The sequence below is a fragment of the Pimephales promelas genome, chromosome 1 (assembly GCF_988280905.1).
Source record: "Pimephales promelas chromosome 1, fPimPro1.hap1.1, whole genome shotgun sequence".
Lineage (NCBI taxonomy): Eukaryota > Metazoa > Chordata > Actinopteri > Cypriniformes > Leuciscidae > Pimephales > Pimephales promelas.
This window is the reverse complement of record NC_142769.1, coordinates 15,338,851-15,364,839: the sequence shown is the minus strand read 5'-3', so window position 1 is coordinate 15,364,839 and position 25,989 is coordinate 15,338,851. Positions and strand designations below refer to the sequence as shown.

The 25,989-nt window shown below is 41.2% G+C and overlaps 1 protein-coding gene across 2 annotated transcripts in view; it reads right to left on the bottom strand.

Annotated features, from left to right (window-relative positions):
- The window catches only part of LOC148998386 (collagen alpha-1(XXV) chain-like), a 263,906-nt gene extending 238,996 nt beyond the window's left edge, over positions 1-24,910 (bottom strand). The window contains exons 1-2 of one of the 2 annotated variants that reach the window (XR_016155053.1): positions 24,245-24,910; positions 23,970-24,042 (exon numbers count right to left, since the gene is read on the bottom strand). Coding sequence is in view for 1 of the 2 variants with exons in the window: in XM_089128202.1 (XP_088984328.1) it covers positions 23,970-24,042; positions 24,245-24,541 (370 nt within the window). In the remaining variant the exon portion in view is untranslated. The remainder of the gene's footprint in view (positions 1-23,969; positions 24,043-24,244) is intronic. The other variant, XM_089128202.1, reaches the window with a different exon arrangement.
- Positions 24,911-25,989: the final 1,079 nt, after the last annotated feature.

Genomic DNA, 25,989 nt, shown 5'->3' with positions numbered 1-25,989 from the left:
GAGAGAGACTGCCAGTATGCAAATGCTGAACCAGTAAGCTTTACTGGGAGAAGTTTGGCCTTATCCAGTGGTACAGCTGAGACATTTAGTGCTACCTCAAATCTCTGAATCCATGCACTAAACGGCTCTTTACCATCTCCGGAAAAATGAGCAGGGAGGTCAATTTTAAATGGTAGATGTGAGCTTGCGTCCTCTGCTGCGTGTCTGTCTCTCTGCATAGGAACTGCGTCATTCTCATCGTCCGCCATTTTAAGTGAGAGGAAGAAAGAAGAAAAAAAAAATGCACGTAATCCGATCTTGCAAAAGAAACACGTGAAAAAAAATTAAGCAGTCTTTAAACGGCTCTGCAGATTAAAGCGGCGATATTCATGTCGTTCAATACGGGAAAAAACAAGCGTCTCAACAGAAAGCAAGCCAACCAACGCTGCCACCAGTGTAACGCGCGTGAGTTATCCTCTGCTTATAGTTCTTACCCAGCGCTGTTCCGTGGGTTCTTGGCCTCGCTCTGTTATCACCACAATAAGGAGGGCACTGACAAAGAGCTCCGGTGACTACAACACTTGTTTATTGAACATCACATCGTGAAATGGCCGCAGCCGATTACATAGTGCATCTCGTCTGTTCCTCTCTCTGAACCCCACTACAACTGTTTTCTCCCGCGCTCTAACTCGCGGGGCTCCGTTCTCGCGATATTATCCCAAATCCTATTTAAAGTCATAGAACATAACTCTTACATTTCACTTCCTACACTAATAAAGATTTGGATTTCAATAGTGTGAATGCTTGAAGCATTCACACTAATAACGCCCGTTTCACACATACTCCGTTTGCAGTGCGTATGCGGTCCGTATTTTTTTCCGTACCCATGTTAACAGGTTAGAGCTTTCACACTGCACGCGGATGCAGTCCGTCGATCCGTTCCAGTTGCGGTGCGTATACAGCAGTGCAGAGATCGTTTCCGTACCGAGTCTATTTCTGCTGTTCTGCAAACGCAGAAATAAAGTGACAGCGCACGGTTCGTGGTCAAAATGAACTCAGATTGACCTCGAAATGTAGTAGTTTCACTATAAATGCATTTAATTCAATAAAATGTAGTAATCTCTCCATAAAGGTATTTAATTGTTTCATATTTTTACTTTAAGACATCTTAAAGGTGCCATATAACATCATAAATCAAATCCTACTCCATATTCCATAACAGATGGGGGCAGTATACCTCCAAAAAATGACTTGTGCTCCTACCATCGCGCATGTTATTCAAATCATTTGACATGATAGTAAAAGGTTGGAAGACCGCAGTTTCACGTGGAACATTTGGAGATTTTTAGAGATCAGAGACTCAATGAACTAAACACTAGAGTGAACTAAACTAAACACTATGAATCTCAACACTAAATGATGAAGACCGCCTCATAGATCTCAAAAACAAGCTGGTGCATTTCGACGGTATGGGAAAATAAAAGCTTGGGCAATTATTTGAAGTTTATGGTATTCGTTTTGTTCATATTACACTTTTATTGTTAGTGAATTAATTTGAAAGACAGCATTCGCTGATGTTGATCAAGCTAGCGCCGTGAATTCACCGTGAGACACACGCAATTGACACTTAGCAAGCAGGTTAGTTAAGCTCTCAGATTCTGTCAATTATATTACGCAATTCAAAGAATAAATACCGTTTTGGCGCTTGTACATGTTACACTACAGATCCCTAGCGCACGTGAACCGATCGTCTCTACTAGCTTGAAAAAGAACACGAACACTGGTGAAAGATACAGTATGCTACAACTTACCAAAATGTATTCCTCATGCATAATGTCGACCAATCATTTTTTGAACTCCTCCCTGAACTGAAATGTAGTAATTGGCTGTATTTCCACACGACTGACATCAGGTTCAAGTACACACAAGCCGGCCGGCGCGAGCGCGACTCACTCGTCTATTGCAGTTTGGCTGGTGCTAACGTTGCCCGTCCGCATACCGCCTCCCATGGCCGGAACTGGTATTACGATACCTGCCGGGCCGGGGCTAGTAATTTAGCATGCTAATTCAGGTTAATATCTCGGCAGCACTATAACTTGTCAGTTTTTTAATGACATCTTTTCACTTATTTCTTCTCATTCTTTTGATGCGTGTAGCTCATTTTTCGTATATTGTTACCTCAATTATTACATATGCCACCTTTAATATATAAGTAATGCATGGAATTGTATGCATTCGTTGTTTAAATCGTGTTTAAACGATATGCGTCCATTCAAGTTTGTAAAAGAGAATCGCAAAGCCATGGCAAAACTTTTATTTTAATAAAAGTTGCTGCATATGGAGAACATATTTTAATTACCAAAAACCAGGACACATGGCCCAGAAAACAAATGATACTCGAAGTTTACTCAAAGATGCCTTACTAATTTCAATACAATTAAAATAGGCTATGCCCCCTCTGTGGATAGAAAATTGTTGTATTAAGACACAAATTCTAGGCTTCTCAGAGGATACTCAACATGTTTTATTATGACAGGTTGGTTTAAAAAATAATGAATGAAATAATGATTTAAAAATAATGTCTCTTCTGTATTAGAAAAATAAATATATAAATATTAATTAACTAAAAGAAATACCTTCAAATTGAACAAAAATGCCTCTCACAAACGTGCAAAAACGAACTAGTTTTCTTCCTCTTTATCCTGTTTTTCTTCCTCATCCTCCTTGTTTGCTCATCTCCTATGCTGTAAAGCTGATCTTTTCCAGCGGTTTTTTATTTTATTTTTTTTGAAAACCAGGACATCACTTTATAAAAAACGGGCCAGGACAGGACGTGAAAACAGGAATGGGATAACAGGACTGTTGGTCACTGGTCACGCTATTGCCGCATAACAACTGATTTTGAAATAAAAATAGCGAGTGTTTGTGGTACAGCTCACGCACTGCAAACGCAGCATATGTGAAAGCACTTTAGCGCGTGCGGCTCCTGTACCGGATACGCACCGCAACACTCACCGCATACGCACTGCAAATGGAGTATGTGTGAAACGGGCGTAAGTATGGACAATAACAATAATGTTGCTTTGCAAGCACCACTAATAATAAGTATGGAGGATAACAATAGTGTTGCTTTGCAAGCACCATTAATAAAAAGTTTAAATAGGATTTCAGTAAGTTGGCTTTCACAAGCCAACTTAATTAACGAAATGCATAGCTGATATATAAAAAAATTGGATGACTAGTAATTTCCTACTACTAAATTCTGAAAAAAACAGAGATTCTGATTATTGGACAAAAAACGTCCACACGTAATAAACTTAGAACCTGGGTGTGCTCTTTGATGCCAATCTTTCATTTCAAAGTCTCATGTCTAGTATCTGTAAAACCGCATTCTTCCATCCTAAAAATATTTCTAAATTACGTCATATGCTCTCATTGACAAATGCGGAACAATTAGTTCATGCGTTCATGACATCAAGACTAGATTATTGTAATGCTCGACTGGGTGGTTGCCCTGCACACTTAATAAACAAACTACAGCTAGTACAAAACGCAGCAGCTCGAGTTCTTACCAGAACCAGGAAGTATGACCATATTAGCCCGGTTCTGTTAACATTGTTGATTATTTACAAAGCACTAAATGGTTTAGCTCCACAGCACTTGCGCAAGCTCTTAATGCATTATAGTCCTTCATGTCTATTGCGACCTCAAAATTCCAGCCAGTTAATAATACCTAGAATATCAAAATTGACTGCTGGTGGTAGATCCTTTTCCTATTTAGCACCAAAACTGTGAAATAGTCTTCCTACCATTGTCTGGGAAGCAGACACACTCGGTCAGTTCAAAGCTCGATTAAAGACACATCTCTTTGGCCTAGCATACACATAATACATTATAGACTTCTATAATTCAATGTTAGGCTGCATGGATTAGGTCAGCCGGAACTGAGAACACTTCCTTTAAATCCTGATGTACTCGTTATATCATAAAATGAATGGCATCTACGCTAATTTGAGTGTCTTTGTTTATCCCAAGGTTTTCCCGCAGCCTGCCGGGATCCAGGCTGTATCCAGATCTGACGAGGAGCTTAGCCTGGACTGGATGACAATGTAGTGCTGAAGTGCCAACTAGCCTCTCCCTGTGAAGGATCCCTTTCCCACTCTAAAGATAAACCGTTGTGAATTTAGTTTTGCATACCTACCACAAAGTGATCAAATAATACAAAATTCTGTATCAAATTTATAGACAAGACAAGTAGTTTGTTCAGGCGTGGTTTTGTAGGGATTTACAAACCTGCACACATTTATTCAAATGCACATAACTATAGAATCAATTCCTTATGCACATATGAATTCCATCAGCGTTTATCCCAGGTTCGCGTTTAAAGTCTGTTTAGAGACATTCATATACATTTTTACCTTACAGTTACTGTAAATCCAGCCTCTAGTTCATAAACGCCAGAGCAGAACTGGCCCCCGAGTGAGCCTGGATTCTTCTAAGGTTTTTTTTTTTCTCCATTGGGTCACCTGATGTAGTTTTAGGACACCATTAAGTCACTTGATGGGTTTCTTGCCACTGTTGCTTTTGGCTTGCTCAGTTGGGAATATTCAAATTTATTAACCAATCAGTAGTACCCTTGATCAGCTCTACCAAATGTGGATGTTTTTCCACTAAGTAACGAACACTGTTATTATGTTTTGATTGATACTGTGAAGCTGCTTTGATGCAATCTATATTGTGAAGCGCTATATAAATATACTCAACTTGACTCGTGATGACTTGTACCAAGTTTGGTCTTAATACGATTAAGCATTGTGGAGATACAGCCTTGCGTCTGTTTTCACAAGTGCTATGTAAAATTAGTTTGTGCGTTTATCCTTTGATGAATCAACTTCAATTCCTTAACTTTTTGTTGGCAGTGCCTGAAGATGATCTGGTGCAATTTTGGCGAAAATTGGACAAACCGTCTAGGACGAGTTCGCAAAAGTATGGTTTTTGGACAATTAAAAATGGTGAACATATTTTTATGACAGAAAATGACGTCATATGATGCAATCAAATCGTCATGAGCTCAGGAATCAGAGGGAAAAATTTTGTTGATAGGCCTTACGGTTCAAAAGCTATTAGCATAATATGAGTGGAATTTTGGACAGGTGGTGGTGCTAGAGGCAATGAGTTAGAGACACTAAAACTGGTGTATTTAATGTTGGGACTGTCCTCAATAAGAATGTCAACCATAACAACTTTCACGCAAACGGTTCTATGGGCTGCCGTAGACCTGGGGCCTGTTTCAATAAGGAGGTTCAACCAACTCTGAGTTAAAACTTGAACTCTGAGTTGACTTACCCTGAGATGGGAAACTCTGAGTTTTCGGTTTCAGAACAGCTGAAATGAGTTAGTTCAATCAACTCTGAGTTGACTGACTCTGAGTAAAGCGTGTGCACCATAACTATAAAAAGCCATTATCAATGGAGTGCAGATATTATGAGTCACCATGGCAACAGCGCCTGACAAAAAAGAGGTCTGCATATTTCTCACCAGCAGAAGTGGATGAGCTTCTACATATGGAGAGTACGAACATTATATTGTTCATAAGTTTACATTTTAATTACTGTTATATAGTGATGGGTGTAATTAATTACCAAGTAATCTAAATACTGTAATTTAACGGATTACTCTTAATTCTTCTGTAATTTAAAGTTAAATTTGATGTAATTGCATTAGACTACAGAACAATAGTATAGGCTATTTAACATACATTTTTAAAAGTTATATTTTTAATGTAACCTTCTCCCTTTACAGACTTTGGTCAATTTAAGAATAATTAACGCCATTTTATATTGATTATTTGAAGGCATTAAAAGTGCTGTTTCTTGTCTCTCCTTGTATTGTTCAAGTGTTTATGATTGACACAAGTATTAAAAGAACATGGCAGCAGCTGAAAGTTAAATATAAAAACACAATTCAGTTAAGGACGGCTTGAGCATATCATGGGTGTAGGGTGTTTAAGAGCAGCAGCATTTACGGCTGAGGGAATTCCTGGAGGGACTTCAGAGCCAGTCCCAAAGGGCCTTCAGAAAATGTAAGAGGTTTACATACGTGTTATTTTTATGGCTAATTAGGCTTAGGCTAATTTGATATTTCCATTTATTTTACTTTGGGTTATTTTACTTTGGGATTTTTGTTTATCCCAATTCTGATGGTAATATCTGTCTTTTGGAGCCTCCTGTCCCAACAGAACCCCGTAAGTCGCCAACTCAATACACCAGAAATTATGACAAATAGTGTTGTAAAGTGTACTCAACCAAATGGTCATCACATGACGATGGGGATAAAGAGTTTCCGCTACTGCAGAGAGGCCTACAGATATAATGTTAATATTATGTGTCTACACATCAAACAATCTACATTCACATTTTTTTCACATTTTTATGTGGAGTAGCCTATACAATCTAAGTTTAAATCTAAGTATAAACGGGTATTCTTATCTCTCCCCACGCCCCCAGAGTGTGGAAGAACAGCAGGAGGAAGGTCCATCAACTTCTGTTGCACAGATCAACACAGTTCAGTGATTTTCAGTAAATGCCACAGTTTAATTATGTAGAATTTGTTTAGAACTACATTATGTAACTCTAACCTACTACTGTATTTTCAGTTGCCAGTTAAGGAGTTATATAGACTTCATCTTATTAAAAAAAAAAGATTAATTGTGTTAATAAAAATGTTCTGAATGAGGTGTTTAAACATCACTTCCACTTTAAAAAAGGGAGGAGACCGAAAGAAACTCTGGGTTTACTGAAGAAAACCTGCTCCCAACCAGGTTAGGTTCACAGAGTAAGTTACCATGGTAACTGACTCTGAGTATAAGTTACCTCTCTTTCAGAAACGGGCTTGACTTACTCTGCTTTCTCAGGTTTAACTTACCTCCCTTTCTGAAACGGAAAGCTCAGAGTTACCCTCATTTCAGGGTTAACATACTCAGAGTTTTCACTTAACCTCCTTTATGAAACAGGCCCCTGCAGTTAGAAAAATTAATAATAATAATAATACTAGGAACGGGAAGAGATACAATAGGCACCTCCGCACCTTTGGTGCTTGGCCCCTAATAAGATGATGAAATCCTTGCATTTTTACCACGTAGTTAAGTCAGGTTACATTTCCTTCGGCCTGTGACATTCAAAACTGGGGGGCAACTCTATCACTGAACTGGGGATGAGACACATCTAATGTGGATAGAGTTACCAGTGCATATGCCTCAACTCCATTTCCAGTTGCAGATATTTATCCTATAGGAAGAGGCCAAGAGATGAACAAATCATCAGAATGGTTACCTGAGAGTCCTCTGTTGATGTTTTTTGTTGTTGTTGTTTTATAATAGCTGTCCTATTCTTCTACTTGCACACCCTCTCTCTAACTTATGTCCAGTTGCTAGATTTCTAGATTTTGGCACATCAAGTTACACAAACGAACAAAAAAATGATTGGAGGGTATTAGTAAGGAATTTTATTTACGTGCATATTACAATAAATACATTTTGCCAAAATGTTCTAGTATTTTTAGTCTAATGTTTCAGTGCACCGCTGAATTGTTTCTACATGACCACACAACTCAAGAAAGCAAAGTACACAGTAGTGGGGGTGGGGTTCAACCCCCAACTTGCACAGAAAGCATTTCACACACATGTTCCAGCAGCTGTCAAATGCAAACAGTTGACTTTACAGTGTTATTGGGCATCTGCATTCCTTTACATAGCATGTGATAATCACACAGCCCACCTCTATTATTTAAATGTTAATTTTTTTAAAATAAATATAAAGCAAAAAAAAAATGTAATATAGGACAAAAATAAACACATTAAGACAATTACAGTAATATAGTGGGGAGAACAAGTATTTGATACACTGCCGATTTTGCAGGTTTTCCCACTTACAAATTATGTAGAAGTCTGTCATTTGTATTATAGGTACTCTTCAACTGTGAGTGATTGAATCTAAAACAAAAATCCAGAAAATCACATTGTATGATTTTTAAGCTGCTCTTCTAAAATGTATGAAACACTTATTAAAAATATTCCATTACCGATGCTTAAATTAGTAGTGAACATTTGAAATATTTCAGTGATAATACCTAAACTACAAGGACTTATTATAGAAAATGTAAGCTTTATTGACAGAAATTGTTCAAACTAATTCTTAAGAGACCATTTAGTACATCGTTGTTCCCTTTCGAAGGGAACTCAACAATACGTCGAATGACGCAATGGGGAACGCCTCAGGCGTGACAGGTGTCTGAAATCAAATATCAACTCACAGTAATCAGGTTGACCGGCGACAGCCCGTGCATCATCAGCTTGAATGATGAGCGCGTCAATCTGGATGTATAAGAAGGGCGCCTTGAAACCGTGACAACATCTTTTCGTCTTCAGGGACTGTTTGTCTGTGTGATAGTATCAACGATTAAGCGCGCAGAGACGTGGAGAAACACTTTGCGCGAGTGTGCCGACTTGTGTCCAGATATTTGACACCGGAGGATTCACACGATCTGTGCGTGTTCTGCCTGAGAGAAGAGCATGCGCGGGAAGCTCTCGAGGGAGTTTTTTGCGCGAACTGAGAGTTTTCCTTTCAGAACTCTCTGCTCTCGTCTGACCCACTTCTCGAGGAAAGTGGGCGCGGCATCTGAACCCCACGGTTCCGGTTCCCGCTCGGGCTGAGGCTCAGTGGCGGTTGAGCTCGTGGAGCTTTCAGATGGAGCTGGCAGATTATCGGGAGAGGGGCGTTAACCTCGCGGATGATCTACCAGCTGATGAGGGTGAGTTACAGATTAATGTTGAACATCTAAGAAGAGAGAAAATGAGCTCTCTCTCTCTTTGGTGAATCTGTAACTGTTCTCTTCGGGCAGGGCAGGAGTTGGCTGTAATATATATATATATATAGAAAAGGATGTCAGTTTGGTTGAGACCGAACCATTTCAGCCCTCCTGCCCAGTGTACGCTGAGCTGGTTGACATTATGGGGCGCGCCACAGACAGATTGCTGTTGCAGTGGAGGCGCGTCTGGGAGGGACCCGCTCAGGGTATTTTGGATGGCTGGTTCCTCCCCACCCATAAGCCACCAGCCCGGTTGAGCCTTCCTTTCCGATCTCCACGCTGGGATCGAGAGGGTATGGAAGAATCCGTTCTCCTCACGTCTCTATCTGCATCAGCGGGCTAGTTTCGCTGCTGTGGAGGGAGTCATGGAGCACGGTTAAGTGTTGATGCCGCCAGTGCACGAGACGTTGGCTAACTATCTCGTCTCTGGTTGGTCCTCTTCACTAAGAGCTCTGACCCTGTCATCCAAGCTGCTCAAGACATCTTCATGCTTGAATGACAGAGCGTACACGGCAGCAGGTCAGGCAGGTGCGGTTCTGCACGCCCTTGTGGTCCTCAGGCCTACCAGACTGATCTGCTGCGGGACTCCGGGCCACCAAGCAATCTGCTGTTCCGTCGGTGCTATGGTGGCCACGGAGAGACATCTGTGGGAGCTCCCACATGCTGTTGTCGCTGGGTTACAGGCTTCACCAGGCCTTCCTGGTTATGAGCTCCCACATACTGTGGTCGCCAGGTTAAAGGCCTCACCAGGCCTTCCTGGTTATGAGCTCCCACATGCTGTGGTCGCTGGGTTACAGGCTTCACCAGGCCTTCCTGGTTATGAGCTCCCACATACTGTGGTCGCCAGGTTAAAGGCCTCACCAGGCCTTCCTGGTTATGAGCTCCCACACATTGTGGTCGCCAGGTTACAGGCCTCACCAGGCCTTCCTGGTTATGAGCTCCCACATGCTGTGGTCGCTGGGTTACAGGCTTCACCAGGCCTTCCTGGTTATGAGCTCCCACATGCTGTGGTCGCTGGGTTACAGGCTTCACCAGGCCTTCCTGGTTATGAGCTCCCACATACTGTGGTCGCCAGGTTAAGGGCCTCACCAGGCCTTCCTGGTTATGAGCTCCCACACATTGTGGTCGCCAGGTTACAGGCCTCACCAGGCCTTCCTGGTCATGAGCTCCCACATGCTGTGGTCGCTGGGTTACAGGCTTCACCAGGCCTTCCTGGTTATGAGCTCCCACATACCGTGGTCGCCAGGTTACAGGCTTCACCAGGCCTTCCTGGTTATGAGCTCCCACATGCTGTGGCCGCTGGGTTTCAGGCTTCACCAGGCCTTCCTGGTTATGAGCTCCCACATACTGTGGCCGCTGGGTTTCAGGCTTCACCAGGCCTTCCTGGTTATGAGCTCCCACATACTGTGGTCACCAGGACACGAGCTCCCACATACTGTGGTCGCCAGGTTATAGGCCTCACCAGGCCTTCCTGGTGATGAGCTCCCACACATTGTGGTCGCTAGGTTACAGGCCTCAAAGGGGCCTTCCTGGTTATGAGTTCCCACATACTGTGGTAGTCAGTTTACAGGCCTCACCCAGCCTTCCTGAATGTGGGCTCCCACATGCTGCGGTAGCCAGACTAAAGCCTCACCACCTTTCCTGAGCACTTTGCTCACACTCTGTGGTCACCAGGCTTCAGGCTTCATTGGCCTTCCTGGTTGTGAGTTGTCACACGTCAGGTTGCAGGCTTCGCCAGGCCTTCCTGAATGTGAAACCCCCACTTTTCGTGGTCGCTAAGTTGTAGTGGTGAGTCCTCACATGTTAGGCTGCAGGCCTCAGCGGCCTTCCTGAATGTGAGCTCCCCATGCATTGGGAGTATCGGTGTTAGGCCTTGTCAGGCCTTCCTGATTATGGGTTCCCACTTGTTGTGGATTCGGTCCCTTCTTATGTGGCTCAGACCCCGGTCTTCCCTTGGGTCCCACTTTAAGAGGCGTCCTGTCACTTAAGTAGGCTACAGGGACGCCCTTCTCTGGCTAACTTCTGAAAGAAGTAGCTTCCACTTGGTGGAGTAAGCTCCCACAGGTTGTGGTCACCAGGCTGGGCCTCACTGACCTTCCTGAGTACGAGCTCCCACCCAATGTGGTCGCCAGGTTACAGGCCTTACCAGGCCTTCCTGGTCATGAGCTCCCACACACTGTGGTCGCCAGGTTACAGGCCTCAACAGGCCTGACATGAGCCCTCATGTATCGGAGCTCCCCACACATGGGGTCATCAGGTCTTAGGTCTCTTTGACCTTCCTGTTTTTGATCCCTCTCTTACTTCCTCAGTGCTCAAAAGCGAGCACTGGGTGGAAACTCGTGGATTGAGTGTACGATTCCCGTTGTTTTGAGGTTGAGTCACACTCTCCGGAGGATCCCGTCTCTGTGATCCGAAACTCGATGGTTTCTGCCAGCTTCGCGGGCCTTCAGTTTTTGGATGCCTTTTCTAGGCAATTTTCAGAGGCTCTGTCTTGGACGGACAGGCTATGGCCAGACTGTGTGTCTTAGTACAGATCACCAGGCCAGCCTGGGGGCATTTCAGGAGGAGTGTTCTCCTGAATAGTGACTGGCTGGGGGTCCCTTTGGCCCCCTAGCCACACTCCCTAGAAGGGACCCCTTCTATTTTGAAGTTGTGGTCCTAAAGCCTTTGAGCTGGCCCTGATTTACCCACGTTATTACGTTCTGGTTTTTCTTGGTTCATTAGCTTGGGCTATGACCGGTAGGGAGTGCTGTCACTGACAGCCCAATGTAACATAGGGTGAGTGGTTTCAGTGTTCCTTGGAATTACTGGTTCTGACAGTTGTCACTGCCTTTCGGCATGCACTCCCCTCAGCATGGCGGAGTGGGTATTTCGTTCCCCATTGCGTCATTCGACGTATTGTTGAGTTCCCTTCGAAAGGGAACGTCTCAGGTTACGACTGTAACCTATGTTCCCTGAGAACAGGGAACGAGACAATACGTCTCGTTGCCATGCCTCGGGGCCTGCCTGCAACAGTCCCTTCAGACGATAGGATGTTGTCACGGTTTCAAGGCGCCCTTCTTATACATCCAGATTGACGCGCTCATCATTCAAGCTGATGATGCACGGGCTGTCGCCGGTCAACCTGATTACTGTGAGTTGATATTTGATTTCAGACACCTGTCACGCCTGAGGCGTTCCCCATTGCGTCATTCGACGTATTGTCTCGTTCCCTGTTCTCAGGGAACATAGGTTACAGTCGTAACCTGAGACGTTTCCCAGGACCGGTATTTAGAAATTATATTTTTCGACATTATAAGAAGGAAGAAGTGTGTAAAATTAGGACAAATTTTCTTTAATTCCCTGTTAATCCTAAATGTATAGAGGTGCACTTTAAAATTCTGAATCATATATATCCGACAAATTAATTTAAGAAAAAGATTTAATATTGGGGATTCAAATTTATGTCAAATATGCAAGGTAGAGATAGAAACGGTTGAACGAGCATTTTGGTAAAAAAAAATTTTGTAATGAAGTGTTGTGCTGGTTGCAACAAAGAATACCTGAAGGCTGATACTGTCGTGGAATTTGTCAAGTTTGGAGTATTAATCAAGGATAAAAAGGTGTCTTTTGTAACTAATAATGTGTTGCTTCTGTTGAAATTTTACATTCAGAAATGTAAACACTTTCAATTATTGTTTTGTCTTTGTCATTTTGTCTTGTCTTGTTTGTTTTTTTTTGTTGTTTTTTTTTTGGTTTTTGCTGGATACTTTGCTTTTTGTTTCTGTTTTTTTTTTTTTGTTGTTGTTGTTTTTTGGTGAAATGCTAAAAATATTAAATTCAACTAGCAGATGGAAACATAAATACTTGTAGTTGAAGTTCAGTAATCCAAAATCAGACTGGACTAACACACAAGATGTCGAAAGTCACTCAGATATGAACTCAGTAGTGTGTGCAAAATTTCCACAAAGAAAGTATACTTTTATTTCCAATTTAATATGATCAAATTGTTGCTCTATAAAAAAGAAAAAAAAAAGCATTAAACTGACAGCAACAGCAAAATTATGGTAACAGCCAAATTATGGCACAGCTTCCTCAAACAGTGGTACAGTGCACACCATTGACTATATTATCACACCCAGCTTTCATATAGTTTTCATTGCAAACTAATGCATGCATCGCTGAGAGTTGGTTCTCCAAATGCCTTTATTGTTTTAGCATTGTTAGCACTTTTTGCTTCTCTGTTCTCTCTTTTTTTTTTTCATTTTCTCTCCCCTGAAATCTGCTTTCCCCTCCAATCCTTGGCAGCTGCTTACAGGCCAGAAACATAATGCAGAATTCAAATGAACTACAGAGGAATTTCCAATGACTAGGTATTCACGTAAAAAAAAGAAAGGACAGATTATGGATGAAAAGGCCAGTGTGGCCAGTGCCACGTAGGCCTTTTACTGCCAGTGGCCCTGAACTCTTCCTTGACACCTGAAAACAAGCTACTGCAAATGCTAAATTGACAATGATAGACGAACAGACCTTTGAATGTGTAAATGATCCTAGCCATACTTGGGGTGATGCAACTGGTGCGACCATGACCAGCCAGTGTTTTTCATTATTCCATCGCACGACAAGAGCAATAATCAAATGACTGTTTTTGTTCTGTTTCAGCAGCGAAAATAATTCCAAACAACAGCGCATCTCACAGCAACACTCACCCATGATTCATTGCTGAATGATTCAGCATTATGAACAATCTCTCGTGTCAAAGATTCAATTACCCATTATTAAACTGCCTCATTCTGAATAAATCAGCCATTTGAACAAATCGTTTTTGACTCAATGACTTGCTCATTGAGAGGCCGTCTGCCGCCTCCTACTGGCGGTTTAGTTTCAAAGTATCATTCTTTTCAACAATCCTTATATGTAAAAAATATTTAAAACAATCTCATAATCTCATTTAATACAGTTATAATTTTTCATTGTAAATTATTAATAACAGCCTATATCTTATTTTAATTGAATGCATTAATAAAATGTAAGAATTTCAAATGAAATTTAGAGCATATTAAATAAAATTTGTGGGAAAATTATATTAAGGATAAGAGTGTTTTCAAAAATGAAACAAAATGAAAGCCTCTGTTTAGGCTACAAAGGAAATGTAATTTTGCCAGAAGAAGAACTTTTCATTTAAATAAATGTTAATTTTTAATCAGCCTACTTCAGTGTGATATGTTTCCATATTATCATGCTTAATTGAATAATTGAAATGTGATGATCAGATGCAGATCTAAATCAAAGAATATGGGTGGTTGGGGGTTGGATTATTATTTATTTTTAACAACAGATTTGAGTGCATCCTGGCTTAATCCGTTGCACGTTCGCTGAGCCAGGATGTCAAGGGATATGTCAAGCCAGGTGTATATAGTTTGAATAAATGCACGTTCACGGCATTCTTAAAAAGAGCACGAAATTGATCACAGAATCACCGATCCAAAAATGGACAAAACGCGTGCGGCATACTTTTCGCATAATGAGCAACAGCTTCTAATGGGAACTTATGAAGAACTGAAACATATATAATATGTAAAAAAAGCCAATACAGATGCTTTAATAAAACAAAGAGAATACCTGGCAAACAATAGCAGACCGATTGAACGCGTAAATCCATAAATAATCACACTCTAAAAAATGCTGGGTTGTTTTAACCCTATTTTGGGTAAAATATGGACAAACCCAAATGTTGGATTTAAAAATGCAATTAATAAATTTAACCCAACAGCTGGGTTTGCCCATATTTGACCCAAAATTAGTTTAAAACAACTGAGCATTATTTTTGGAGTGTGCAGTGCTCAACTGTAACCCTCTTAATTACAATTCGAGGAGTTAATTGTCCTTTAAAAACATAATTGTATACTTTGCCTTAAATGTGACCAGTGGACATACATTTAACATGAAGAATAATTGCAGACACTTACCCACTATGTGTAAATTTGATGTATTTAGTTTGTTTTAGGTCTATTATCTCTTTAATCTTTTTATTTTTATCTATTTGTATGTAGGTTTTGTTTTCTAATTGATTTAATGTAATCTATAATCAGATATTTTGCTCTGTTTTTATCCATCTAATCTATTTTATCATTTGTATCTATGTATCTAACATAGATAACATGTATCTAACATAGATAACATCTAACATGTATCTAACATGTATCTAACAATTGTATCTAAAGAACAAACATGTCTGGCCAAAAATGGACTTGGCAGCAAGTCAAGATTAACTAGAAAAATTTCCTGCGGAATATGCGTGTGAATGCTTCAAAAGCTTAACTTAAATGCTTAAACAAATGCAAAATATTGCAGTTCAAACAACAGCAAAACAGAGCAAAAAAGAAAAAAAGCTTAATTCAAATGCATTTAATAAGCTGAAATGCAAAACAAGATCCAAAAAATTGTAGAAAACTAGAAGTTTACTTAGAGAGGTAAAGAGGGCTACAGATGTAGACACAGAGGTAAAGAAATATAGGGGTAGAGAAAGAGACAGAGGTAGAGAAGTAAAGGAGTACAAAAAAGAAAGGTAGAGAAAGACAGGGGATAGATAGATAGATAGATAGATAGATAGATAGATAGATAGATAGATAGATAGATAGATAGATAGATAGATAGATAGATAGATAGATAGAAGAAAGAAAGAAAGAAAGAAAGAAAGAAAGAAAGAAAGGATTAGTTAGAAAGAAATAAAGAAAGAAAGAAAGAAAGAAAAGAATTAGTTAGAAAGAAAGATGGATTTGAAAGAAAGAAAGAATTAGTGAGAAAGAAAGGATTAGTTAGTTAGAAAGAAAGATGGATTTGATAGATAGATAGATAGATAGATAGATAGATAGATAGATAGATAGATAGATAGATAGATAGATAGATAGATAGATAGATAGATAGATAGATAGATAGATAGATAGATAGATAAATAGATAGATAGATAGATTATTAGAAAGAAAGAAAGAAAGAAAGAAAGAAAGAAAGAAAGAAAGAAAGAAAGAAAGAAAGAAAGAAAGAAAGAAAGAAAGAAAGAAAGAAAGAAAGAAAGAAAGAAGGATTAGGTAGAAAGGAAGAAAGAAAGATAGATAGATAGATAGATAGATAGATAGATAGATAGATAGATAGATAGATAGATAGATAGATAGATAGATAGATAGATAGATAGATAGATAGATAGATAGATAGATAGATAGATAGATAGATAGATAGAGAAAAAGATTAATTAAAAAGAAAGATAGTATAGTTAGAAAGAAAGAAAGATAGATTATCTAGAAAGAAAGATAAATTAGTTAGAAATATAGATAGATAGATAGATAGATAGATAGATAGATAGATAGATAGATAGATAGATAGATAGATAGATAGATAGATAGATAGATAGATAGATAGATAGATAGATAGATACATAGATACATAGATAGATACATAGATAGATACACAGATAGATAGATTATTTGGACACAGAAAGTCAAATAGAAATGCAGATGGATAGAAGAGGATAAAAGTAAGAGTAGAAAGGAGAAGAGATTAGGAAAGGAGGGGAGAATAGGAGGACAGGAGGAGTAGAGGATTGGAGGAGGAGAAGAGGAGGGAAGAGAGACGGAGAACAGGAGAAGTAGAAGCATAAATGCAACCAAAAACTTGTAGTATCCTTCAGAAAAGAGCTGAGTGACTTTCCACCAATCAGAACACAGGACCAATTATGTGTGTCTCCCTTTGATCTTTGCTAATCAGCATCACCTGTGCAATCAGCTTTCCTATTTAGACATAGGCCAAAATTGCTGATACTTGGCCTCGAACAAACCTCAATAGAGACAAAACTATAGGTTGTATTGGCGAAATGACCTGACCGTGAGCAAGACAAGGCCTTTGTGAATGATGTGATGTATTTTTTTTGTGGATAGAGTTAAAAAAAGGACCACTTTGGCAAGTTACTTTTGACGCCACTGGTGTCAGGCTACTGAGGGTGGTCCCCACCGTGAGACAGAGGTGTTCGCCGCTGAATCCGGCGCCCGCTCTCTCTCGGTGCCCTCAGGGGTTTGTTCTGCCAACCCTGCCTGTAATGGGGGGTGCAGACGGTCCCAGCGAGCGATTTCCCGAGGGACGCTCGTTTGCTTCGAGGAGCGATACAGAACGGTCGTTAAACCCTGCCTGTGCGCGGTCACAGGGCGCTGTTTCTGTTTTAAAAACTACTCCAGAGGCCAGTCTCGAGAGACTGGTACCCTTAGTAGAATTTCTGGTAGAATGGGGAAGTCTTCCAAATATATCTCGTTGGGTCCTGCAGACTATCGAACGCGGGTACGCGATCCAGTTCAGGTCGCGTCCACCTCGTTTTCGGGGGGTTTTGTCACAGTGGTGACCCCCGAGCAGGCTCTGGTTATGGAACAAGAAGTGAAAGCTCTGCTACTGAAGGGGGCGATAGAACGAGTTCCTTCTCCCGACAGAGAGCTGGGGTATTACAGCCGGTACTTCATTGTTCCAAAGAAGGATGGGGGGCTGCGTCCGATTTTAGACCTGCGCCTCTTAAATCGGTCAGTAGGGAAGCTCAAAATGCTGACTCTCAAGCAGATCGTGTCACAGATCAGGTCCGAGGACTGGTTTGTCACGATAGACCTAAAAGACGCGTACTTCCATATCTCCATCCTTCCGCAACATCGGAAGTTCCTGAGGTTCGCTTTTGGGGGCGAAGCGTACCAATATCGGGTCCTTCCATTCGGCCTAGCGTTATCTCCTCGAACCTTCACGAAATGCATGGACGCGGCCTTGGCCCCGCTGCGTCTCCAGGGCATTCGCATTTTAAATTACATCGACGATTGGTTGATTCTGGCTCAATCGGAGCATCAGGCGATTCGGCATCGAGATGCCGTCCTCGCCCACATCAGAAGGTTGGGGTTGAGACTCAACGCCAAGAAGAGTGTGCTTTCGCCAGTTCAGCGGACCACTTTTCTAGGCGTGGTATGGGATTCGACGACGATGCAGGCACGTCTGTCGCCGGCTCGTATAGCCTCAATTATCTCAACTGTCAAGCAAGTGAAGCTTGGCCAGTCACTCACTGTAAAGGAATTCCAGAGAATTCTGGGTCTGATGGCAGCAGCATCCAACGTGTTACCGTGCGGCCTGCTGTACATGAGACCACTACAGTGGTGGCTCAGGACCAAGGGGTTCTCCCCGAGGGGAAAGCCGCTCCGCAAGATCAAGGTCACGCGACGTGGTCTCCGTGCCCTGGCTATGTGGAAAGAACCTTGGTTCCTGTCCCTGGGACCTGCGCTGGGAGCCCGTGTCGCCGGGTAACGGTGACGACGGATGCCTCTCTCACGGGCTGGGGAGCGATCATGAGTGGTCGCTCGGCCCGCGGGCTGTGGCAAGACTATCATCTCCGATGGCATATAAATTGTCTAGAGATGATGGCGGTGTTTCAGGCTCTGAAACACTTTCTCCCAGACCTCAGAGATCATCATGTTCTTGTCCGGTCAGACAACATGTCTGTGGTCTCTTACATAAACCACCAGGGGGGTCTGCAGGGACCCGTTCTGCGAACCTGCCTGTGAGGGTGGGCGCAGACGGTCCTAGCGAGTGGTTTCCCGAGGGAAGCTCGTTTGCTCCGAGGAGCGATACAGAACAGTCGTTAAACCCTGCCTGTGCGCGGTCACAGGGCACTGTTTCTGTCTCTATAATTACTCCAGAGGCCAGTCTCGAGAGACTGGTACCCTTAGTGGAATTTCTGGCAGAATGGGAAAGTCTTCCAAATATATCTCGATGGGTCCTGCAGACTATCGAACGCGGGTACGCGATCCAGTTCAGGTCACGTCCGCCTCGTTTTCGGGGGATTTTGCCTACAGTGGTATCCCCCGAGCAGGCTCTGGTCATGGAACAAGAGGTGAAAGCTCTGTTACTGAAGGGGGCGATAGAACGAGTTCTTCCCCCCGACAGAGAGTTGGGGTATTACAGCCGTTACTTCATTGTTCCAAAGAAGCTAACGATATACGCCTCCCTCACGGGCTGGGGGCGATCATGAGTGGTCGCTCGGCCCGGGGTCTGTGGACTTTCTCCCAGACCTGAGGGGTCACCATGTTCTTGTCCGGTCAGACAGCACATCGGTGGTCTTTTTATAGACCATCAAGGGGGTCTGCGCTCATGTCCATTATTCAGGCTAGCGCCAGATCCTTCTGTGGGCCCAGGGGAAGCTTCTTTCTTTGGCGATTATATATCCCAGGATATTTAAATCGGGGAGCAGACATCCTGTCGAGGCAGGGGCCGAGGCCCGGGGAGTGGAGACTCCACCCCGAGGTGGTGGAGCTCCTATGGAGTCATTTCGGTCATACCGAGGTAGGCCTATTTGAATCCAGGGACTGAGACACTGCATGCTGTGGTTTCTCTGTATCCACCAGCCCCTCTGGGGTTGGATGCGATGGTACAGGAGTGGCCGAGGTCACCCCTGTACGCATTTCCCCCGATTGCTCTGTTCCCAGGAGTTCTGGAGAGGGTTCACCGAGACGGGGTCTTTCTACTGTTAGTAGCCCCGCGTTGGCCGGCCCGAGTATGGATGCGGGTCGATACTTCACCCCCGCCCAGATCTATGGAGGTTGTGGCTTGGCCTCTGAGGGGGCCCAGCTCATAGAATCGGGTCTCTCGACTGAGGTCGTGGAGACCATCCTCCAATCCAGAGCTCCGTCCACGAGGAGATTATATGCCTTGAGGTGGAAATGTTTCACCTCTTGGTGTGGAGAACACCAGTTGGACCCAGTTAACTGCCCGGTGTGGCGGTGCTGGAATTCCTTCAGGAGCATTTCTCCACAGGGTTATCCCACTCCACACTAAAGGTGTATGTGGTGGCCTATCTGCTTACCACGTCCCTTTGAGTGGAGCTTTTCACGGGAGATACCCATTGGTAATTCTTTTTCTTCGTGGTATTGTGAGGTCAGACCAAGAGAAACTAATCTGCTCTGCCCTGTGAGGGCTCTAGATGCTTATGTCCACAGAGCTGCCCTGTGGAGAAAGCCTGAACAGTTATCTGTTTGTTTTGGACCTCCGAAGAAAGGTTGTCCCGCATCTGAGCAGAGGTTGAGTAAGTGAGTGGTCGAGGCCATCTCACTTGCATATGAGTCCGCCGGTCAGCCTTCTCCTTTGGCTATCTGGGCTCACTCAACCAGGGGTATGGTAGCTCCGCTCCAGGGGCGCAGGTGCTTTCGTCTAAATATGTGCCTGATTTCATACAACGGACACCTGCTCGCATGGCGGCGTTGGTATTAGCGTTCCCACGGCGTTTACACGCAGCTCGAAGTTCCCTGAATGGGAACGTCTCTGGTTACGTATGTAACCTTAGTTCCCTGAAGGGAACGAGACGCTGCGTGTCCATGCCATACTCCCAGCATGCCCGTGAGCGCTTGCTTCAGTCCTATCAGAAGCTGTTGCGCTTGTGTTTCGGGGATGCTTTATAGTTTCCTGGTCGATACGTCACCCCGCCTATGACGTTCCGTCTCGCCATTGGACAGATTTCATACGTGCTTCATGACTCATCACGCAGAGGCGTTCCCACGGCGTTTACACGCAGCGTCTCGTTCCCTTCAGGGAACTAAGGTTACATACGTAACCAGAGACGTTTTTAATAATAACTATAATAGCAGTACGCATACTTAGATGAATGACATTATATCTAGTATTTTAATGCAGGACCATGAAGTAACTAAAACATTAATATCTGGATTTAGGGAGGAACTAGCCGATAAATTACTAGGATTAATCTTAGCCTGGTTGTTGCAAAGTGTAAATCTCCATATAACTTAATGTAGATTAATTTAGCCTCCCTTCATGCAACCGAGTCAGGGCTAAATTCAGCCAGGATAACTGGAAAATCCCAGCTTAATCCCTTATCTTGCTTTTGTGCAATACCCCCCAGATTAATGAATTTATCTTTAAAATGTACAAAATTTTCTCCCGGGGGGACATGACCCCGGACCTCCCCATAGTGTTACGATTTTTCCACCTCTGCTTCATTTTGAGCCACGAAAAACCCTGGCATTGGTCCATAGTGAAGCAACGTAGTCTTCAGATTTGTTTTATCATTTAATAATTAGGCTTAGATACATTTTAGGGGTATCTAGGCCTAATTATTAAATGATAATTTAATAATTAGGCCTAGATACCCATACCCCCCCCCCCCCAAGAGTCCTAAGTCATTTTGAACCTTGAATAAAAGAATGCTCCACCATTTCAAAGGCTTTCCAAAAATAAATGAAACCATCTTCTTCAATTAAATGACCATATTCAATCAAATCAAAAACTAACCTTATATTATTATGAATTGACCTATTCTTTAAGAATCCTGATTGAGTAACACTAATAATTTGAGATATTCCTGTTTTTAATCTAGAAGCCAGTGCTTTAGTAAACAGTTTGTAATCTGTATTTAGTAGTGTTATGGGGCGTAAATTATCTAATATCCTCTTATCTTTTCCTGGCTTTGGTATCAAAATGATAAGCCCTTGTTTCATAGTTGGCAATAATTCAATATTATTTATGCAATCTTGTAAGGCTTCAAAAAATATATATTTTAGGTCATCCCCCAAAAAATTCTGTGGTTAACCCATCATGACCTGGTGATTTACCAGGCTTACTCTTTTTAGCCACATCAAGCTCTTGTATGGTTATGTCTGATTCACAAGTTCTTTAAATACATTATTAATAGACAGTATGCTATTGTTTATCATCTGAAAAAAAGAATTCGAATTAACAGAGGAAAAAGAGGAGGAATACAATTTAGAGTAAAATGTTAACACCTCTTTTACTATTAAGTTATGATTTAATTTTTCTATTGGTCCACAATTAAACTATTAATCAAATTTTTTTCTTGTCGTCTTTTCTCCTAATTAATGAAGTATGAGCTACTTTTTTTCCCCCTCTTCCAGCCACTTAGCTCTGGAACTCACATATACCCTTTTGGCCTTTTAATATAGAATTCGGATGGAATGAAGCTTACGTTTTTCTTTATCTTCATCTGACATGTTAGGTTGACAACATTTATTAATCTCTTGAATTAACTGGATATCTTTGTCACATTTCTTTTTCATCAGATTTTTGCTAAAGGTAATTGAATATTCTCATAATTTATTTTAGTTTTTAAATATTCCCATTTAATACCACTTGGCATCTTTTTTACTATCAATTCCGCAATTCCTTTTTTTAATGTACAAAAGTCAATATGATTCAGCAAGTCTGCATTGAATTTACAATATCCACTAGTATTACAAGATTTATTTCTTTGTTCTAAGATTAAGTTGATCACACAATGATCTGTTAAGGGGGCACCTGAAATATTACATTTAGTTGCATGACTAGAAAGAGTATCAGATCCAAGCCAATAATCAATTCTCGACCTAGAAGTGCCATTTGGTTTGAACCACGAATAGTGTCTGGCAGTGGGGTTTAAATTTCTCCAAATATCAGTTAATACATTGGATAAACAGAAATTTTGAATTATACTGTTAACATGAGAAATATCAAATTTAGAAGGATCCATATATTCATCCATCTGGTGTTATGTTGAAATCACCACCAATTAAAATATAATCTTTGGGTAACTAGTTTTTAGGTCACTCATGACATTTGTTATTTGTTACTGGGTTTGGACATTATACCCATACACATTAATTAAAATGAAAAATATTTCGTCTAAGTAAAGGACAACGGCAAGCCAATGGCCATTAACATCAGCCGTGTGAGTAATAATCTTGCCTGGACATTTATTCATGCATATACCTACCCCTGCAGATCGATTTGAACCATGACTAAATATCATATAATCCCCCCACTGCTTTTTCCAAAAGATAACATCTGCCAACTATGAATGTGTTTCTTGTAGAAAAAAAACAATGTGATTTTTGACTTTTGCAAAAGAAAAAAATTGCCTTTCTCTTAACTGAGTCCTTAAAAACCCTACAATTAGAAAATTAGATATCAGATTTTAACGCGAACATGAACAATTAAACAAAACTTCAACTTGAATAAAAAAATAAAAATTGAAACAAAAAATTAAGATGTAGATTATACGCGTAGAGTTTGTGGGACAGAAAAAAAAGTCACATTCCTTCCTCACTCCATCAACTATAATCTACAAATGTCAGTCATGCTTATATACGCCGCACTTTTGTGACATATGTGGTCTAATGGCAGTCAGAGAGATCCTCACTCCTCATGCTTTCAAGCACAAACCTTAAATACCAACATTATTCAGCTGTCTGTGTTCTTCACTATACACCACATGTTTTTTATGAATATTTTTATACTTCTTGTATATATATATTAGAGCACTAGTTTACATATTACAAAAGCTAAGTCCCACTGATTGTTCAAAATAATCCAGAATCTAAACGTTTAATTTATTGTCACTTCTTATCTATCAACCATGCTAATTTCAATCCAGTGTTCTGAATTCCGGTGGCAAAAAATGCTGTATACCAACATAAGCATCTATTCCAGTTCTAGTTATTATTTGTTAGATTCTAGTACCAGTTTGAGACAGCTATTCAATTTATTATTTGTACCATTTGTATCTTTTTTACTTGTCATTTAAAATAATTAATCAGAATGGCTACTTTTTAGTTAATTAAAATATTACTAAAATGTTACTATATGAACAATTGCATGTACTAGAGCAGTTCTAATGGATACTAATGTATGTTCATTTGTAGTTCTATGGAACCTGGAATAGAAACGGGCTTAAGAGCCGCGTGCCACTTCCAATAGCTACTATAAATAATAAATAAGTATTTTACTATTATCACTAGTAACTCTACTGGACATCAGTAACAACTGTAATACAAACTGGTCAGAAGTACAAACATTTGAAATTTGGTACCACTAACAATGGGATAGCCTAGTCACTATTGCGGGTTAAGTAAATAGCAAAGGAATATTTCATCAATAGGCTACTGACAATTTGAACAGATACTATTGGCTAAGATAAGAACTAGTAGCCTATCAATTAAATAAGTAGGCTATTTGTAAATAGCTACTAGTGAAATTGCTACTGATAGCCTAGTCACTACTGAACAACTTTCAATGCCTTGAAACTTGCAGTAAAACAATAAAACCCAAAATCAAAAAGAATATAGCGGCAGTACCTGGTGGGCAGTTGCATTCAGGTGGTGAGACTTGCCGAGCAGTCCTTGTCCTAACCAAGTGTTCATAAGAGCGCTGTCAGAATCAGATAAAACAGATAAAAAAAAAATTAAAAAAAAAACAAGTGATGACCGATGAGCCCTAAATTAATGCAGGTGCACTGGTCAAAGTCATAGAGGTGTCATTAACCTGAGAAGTGTGGACTATTTTTTATTTTTGTTAGTAAAGAAAGATGTTCTGTCGACTTAATGAGATACGGCTGTGGATGCACACACACCTGTGATAGCAGTTCGTCCAATCGCTCCTGTATCATTGAATTAAACTGATCCATAGAGATCCCATGAAACGGGCTTAAGAGCCGCGTGCCACTTCCAATCTCCAGATCCACGACTCTGTCCTTAATCTCCCTGTTTTGAAAACTCAGCAAAAAGCAAAAGGCGAAAGACAGAAGAGAAAACACAATCGACATAGCATCCACGTTAGCTCTGAGGCAGTGCCGCCGCTTAGCAGAACCGGCGTCGTTCTCCATTTTCGTCTCGTTCCGGGACTCTTTATTTGCTTCTAAAACCCTCATGACCCTCTCGGCCGTATACTACTATGCGAAATCTCCTGTAACGACGGGAGGAGGATGACTGAGACTGTGTATTATTTTAATCTGTCTCAAGACGACTAACAAGCCGAGCGCGCGTCCTACGCAAAGAGCGGTGCGCGCTCATTCGCTGAGAGACAGTGAGCGGTGAATGGTTTCACGGCTCGTAGCCCTCAAAAACTTCTTGTAGCTACTACTGAAAAGAAATCCACGCATGTACGCGTTGCTGTCCAGCCTGAGTCTTACGACTATCCCAGGCATATTTTGTGCCAAGAGATGTTAAACCGCAGACGAGCGGCGAATGTTTTGCACATTCCACTCGATCTACTCAACTCCGGATCAGCATAGAGAACCTTCGGACCACACACAGTCTGTGCCATTTTAAATCGCCAGCTGGGTCTTAAAGATATTTTTCATGTTAGGTAGTAAGAGAGTAAAATATTTCAATGGGATTCTTCCATGGAACAATACGGTATTCAGAATAATGCAGATGCACGGGGGCATTGTGGACAATGGAGTGATTTCCCCCTGTGTCTTAAATCTCAAGATCATAACATCAATATAACTTATTTGTCCGATATAACACTGGATATGAAGAGTTCAGATGCAAAAGCCTCTAAATGCCATTTGAAATTTTCTTCTTTAATGATGATTTTTATCAAACTTGTATATTTAAGTTCAGTAATTTCACTTAAATAACAATTAATAGGTAATTATCATTGCAATTTAAGTGAAATCACTGGACTTAAATATACAAGCTTGATAAAAATCATCATTTTAGAAGAAAATTTCAAATGGCACTTAGAGGCTTTTGCATCTGAACTCTTCATATATATATATTTATATATATAATAGATACACGTATATATAAAATGTGTGTGCATGTGTAGAAAGAGATCAGGCCCTTAATGGGCACGGCGGTATTTCCGGTGAAGGTTTAAGGATGCTCGATAACTTCCGCCGATCGTAGAGTCCAATGCAATGGGCTATATGCACGCATAAATTCCGCATTTGACGCAAGGATGCTCGTCCATTTCCGGTTGTGGAGATTAAAGCGGAGGAAAACCGAGGAAAAGGGATTATGCCAGAGTCTTCAAAATTTACTGTACTCCGATCTTTGAAACGAAACGTACATACGTTTAGATGTAATTATATATATAGTTATGTTTATTTAATTTAATTTTAAAAAGAGGCATAAACACAACGAGGGGTGTCTGTTTTGTCTGTTTTTGTGACTAACGTTTCTTTAGTATAACCATGGAGTATAAAATTCAATATAAATTCTCGGTATTGCATTGGACTCAGATCGGCGGAAGTTATCGAGCATCCTTACACCTTCACCGGAAATACCGCCGTGCATAGAGCCCACACCGAGAATTTATATTGAATTTTATACTCCATGATTATACTAAAGAAACGTTAGACACAAAAAC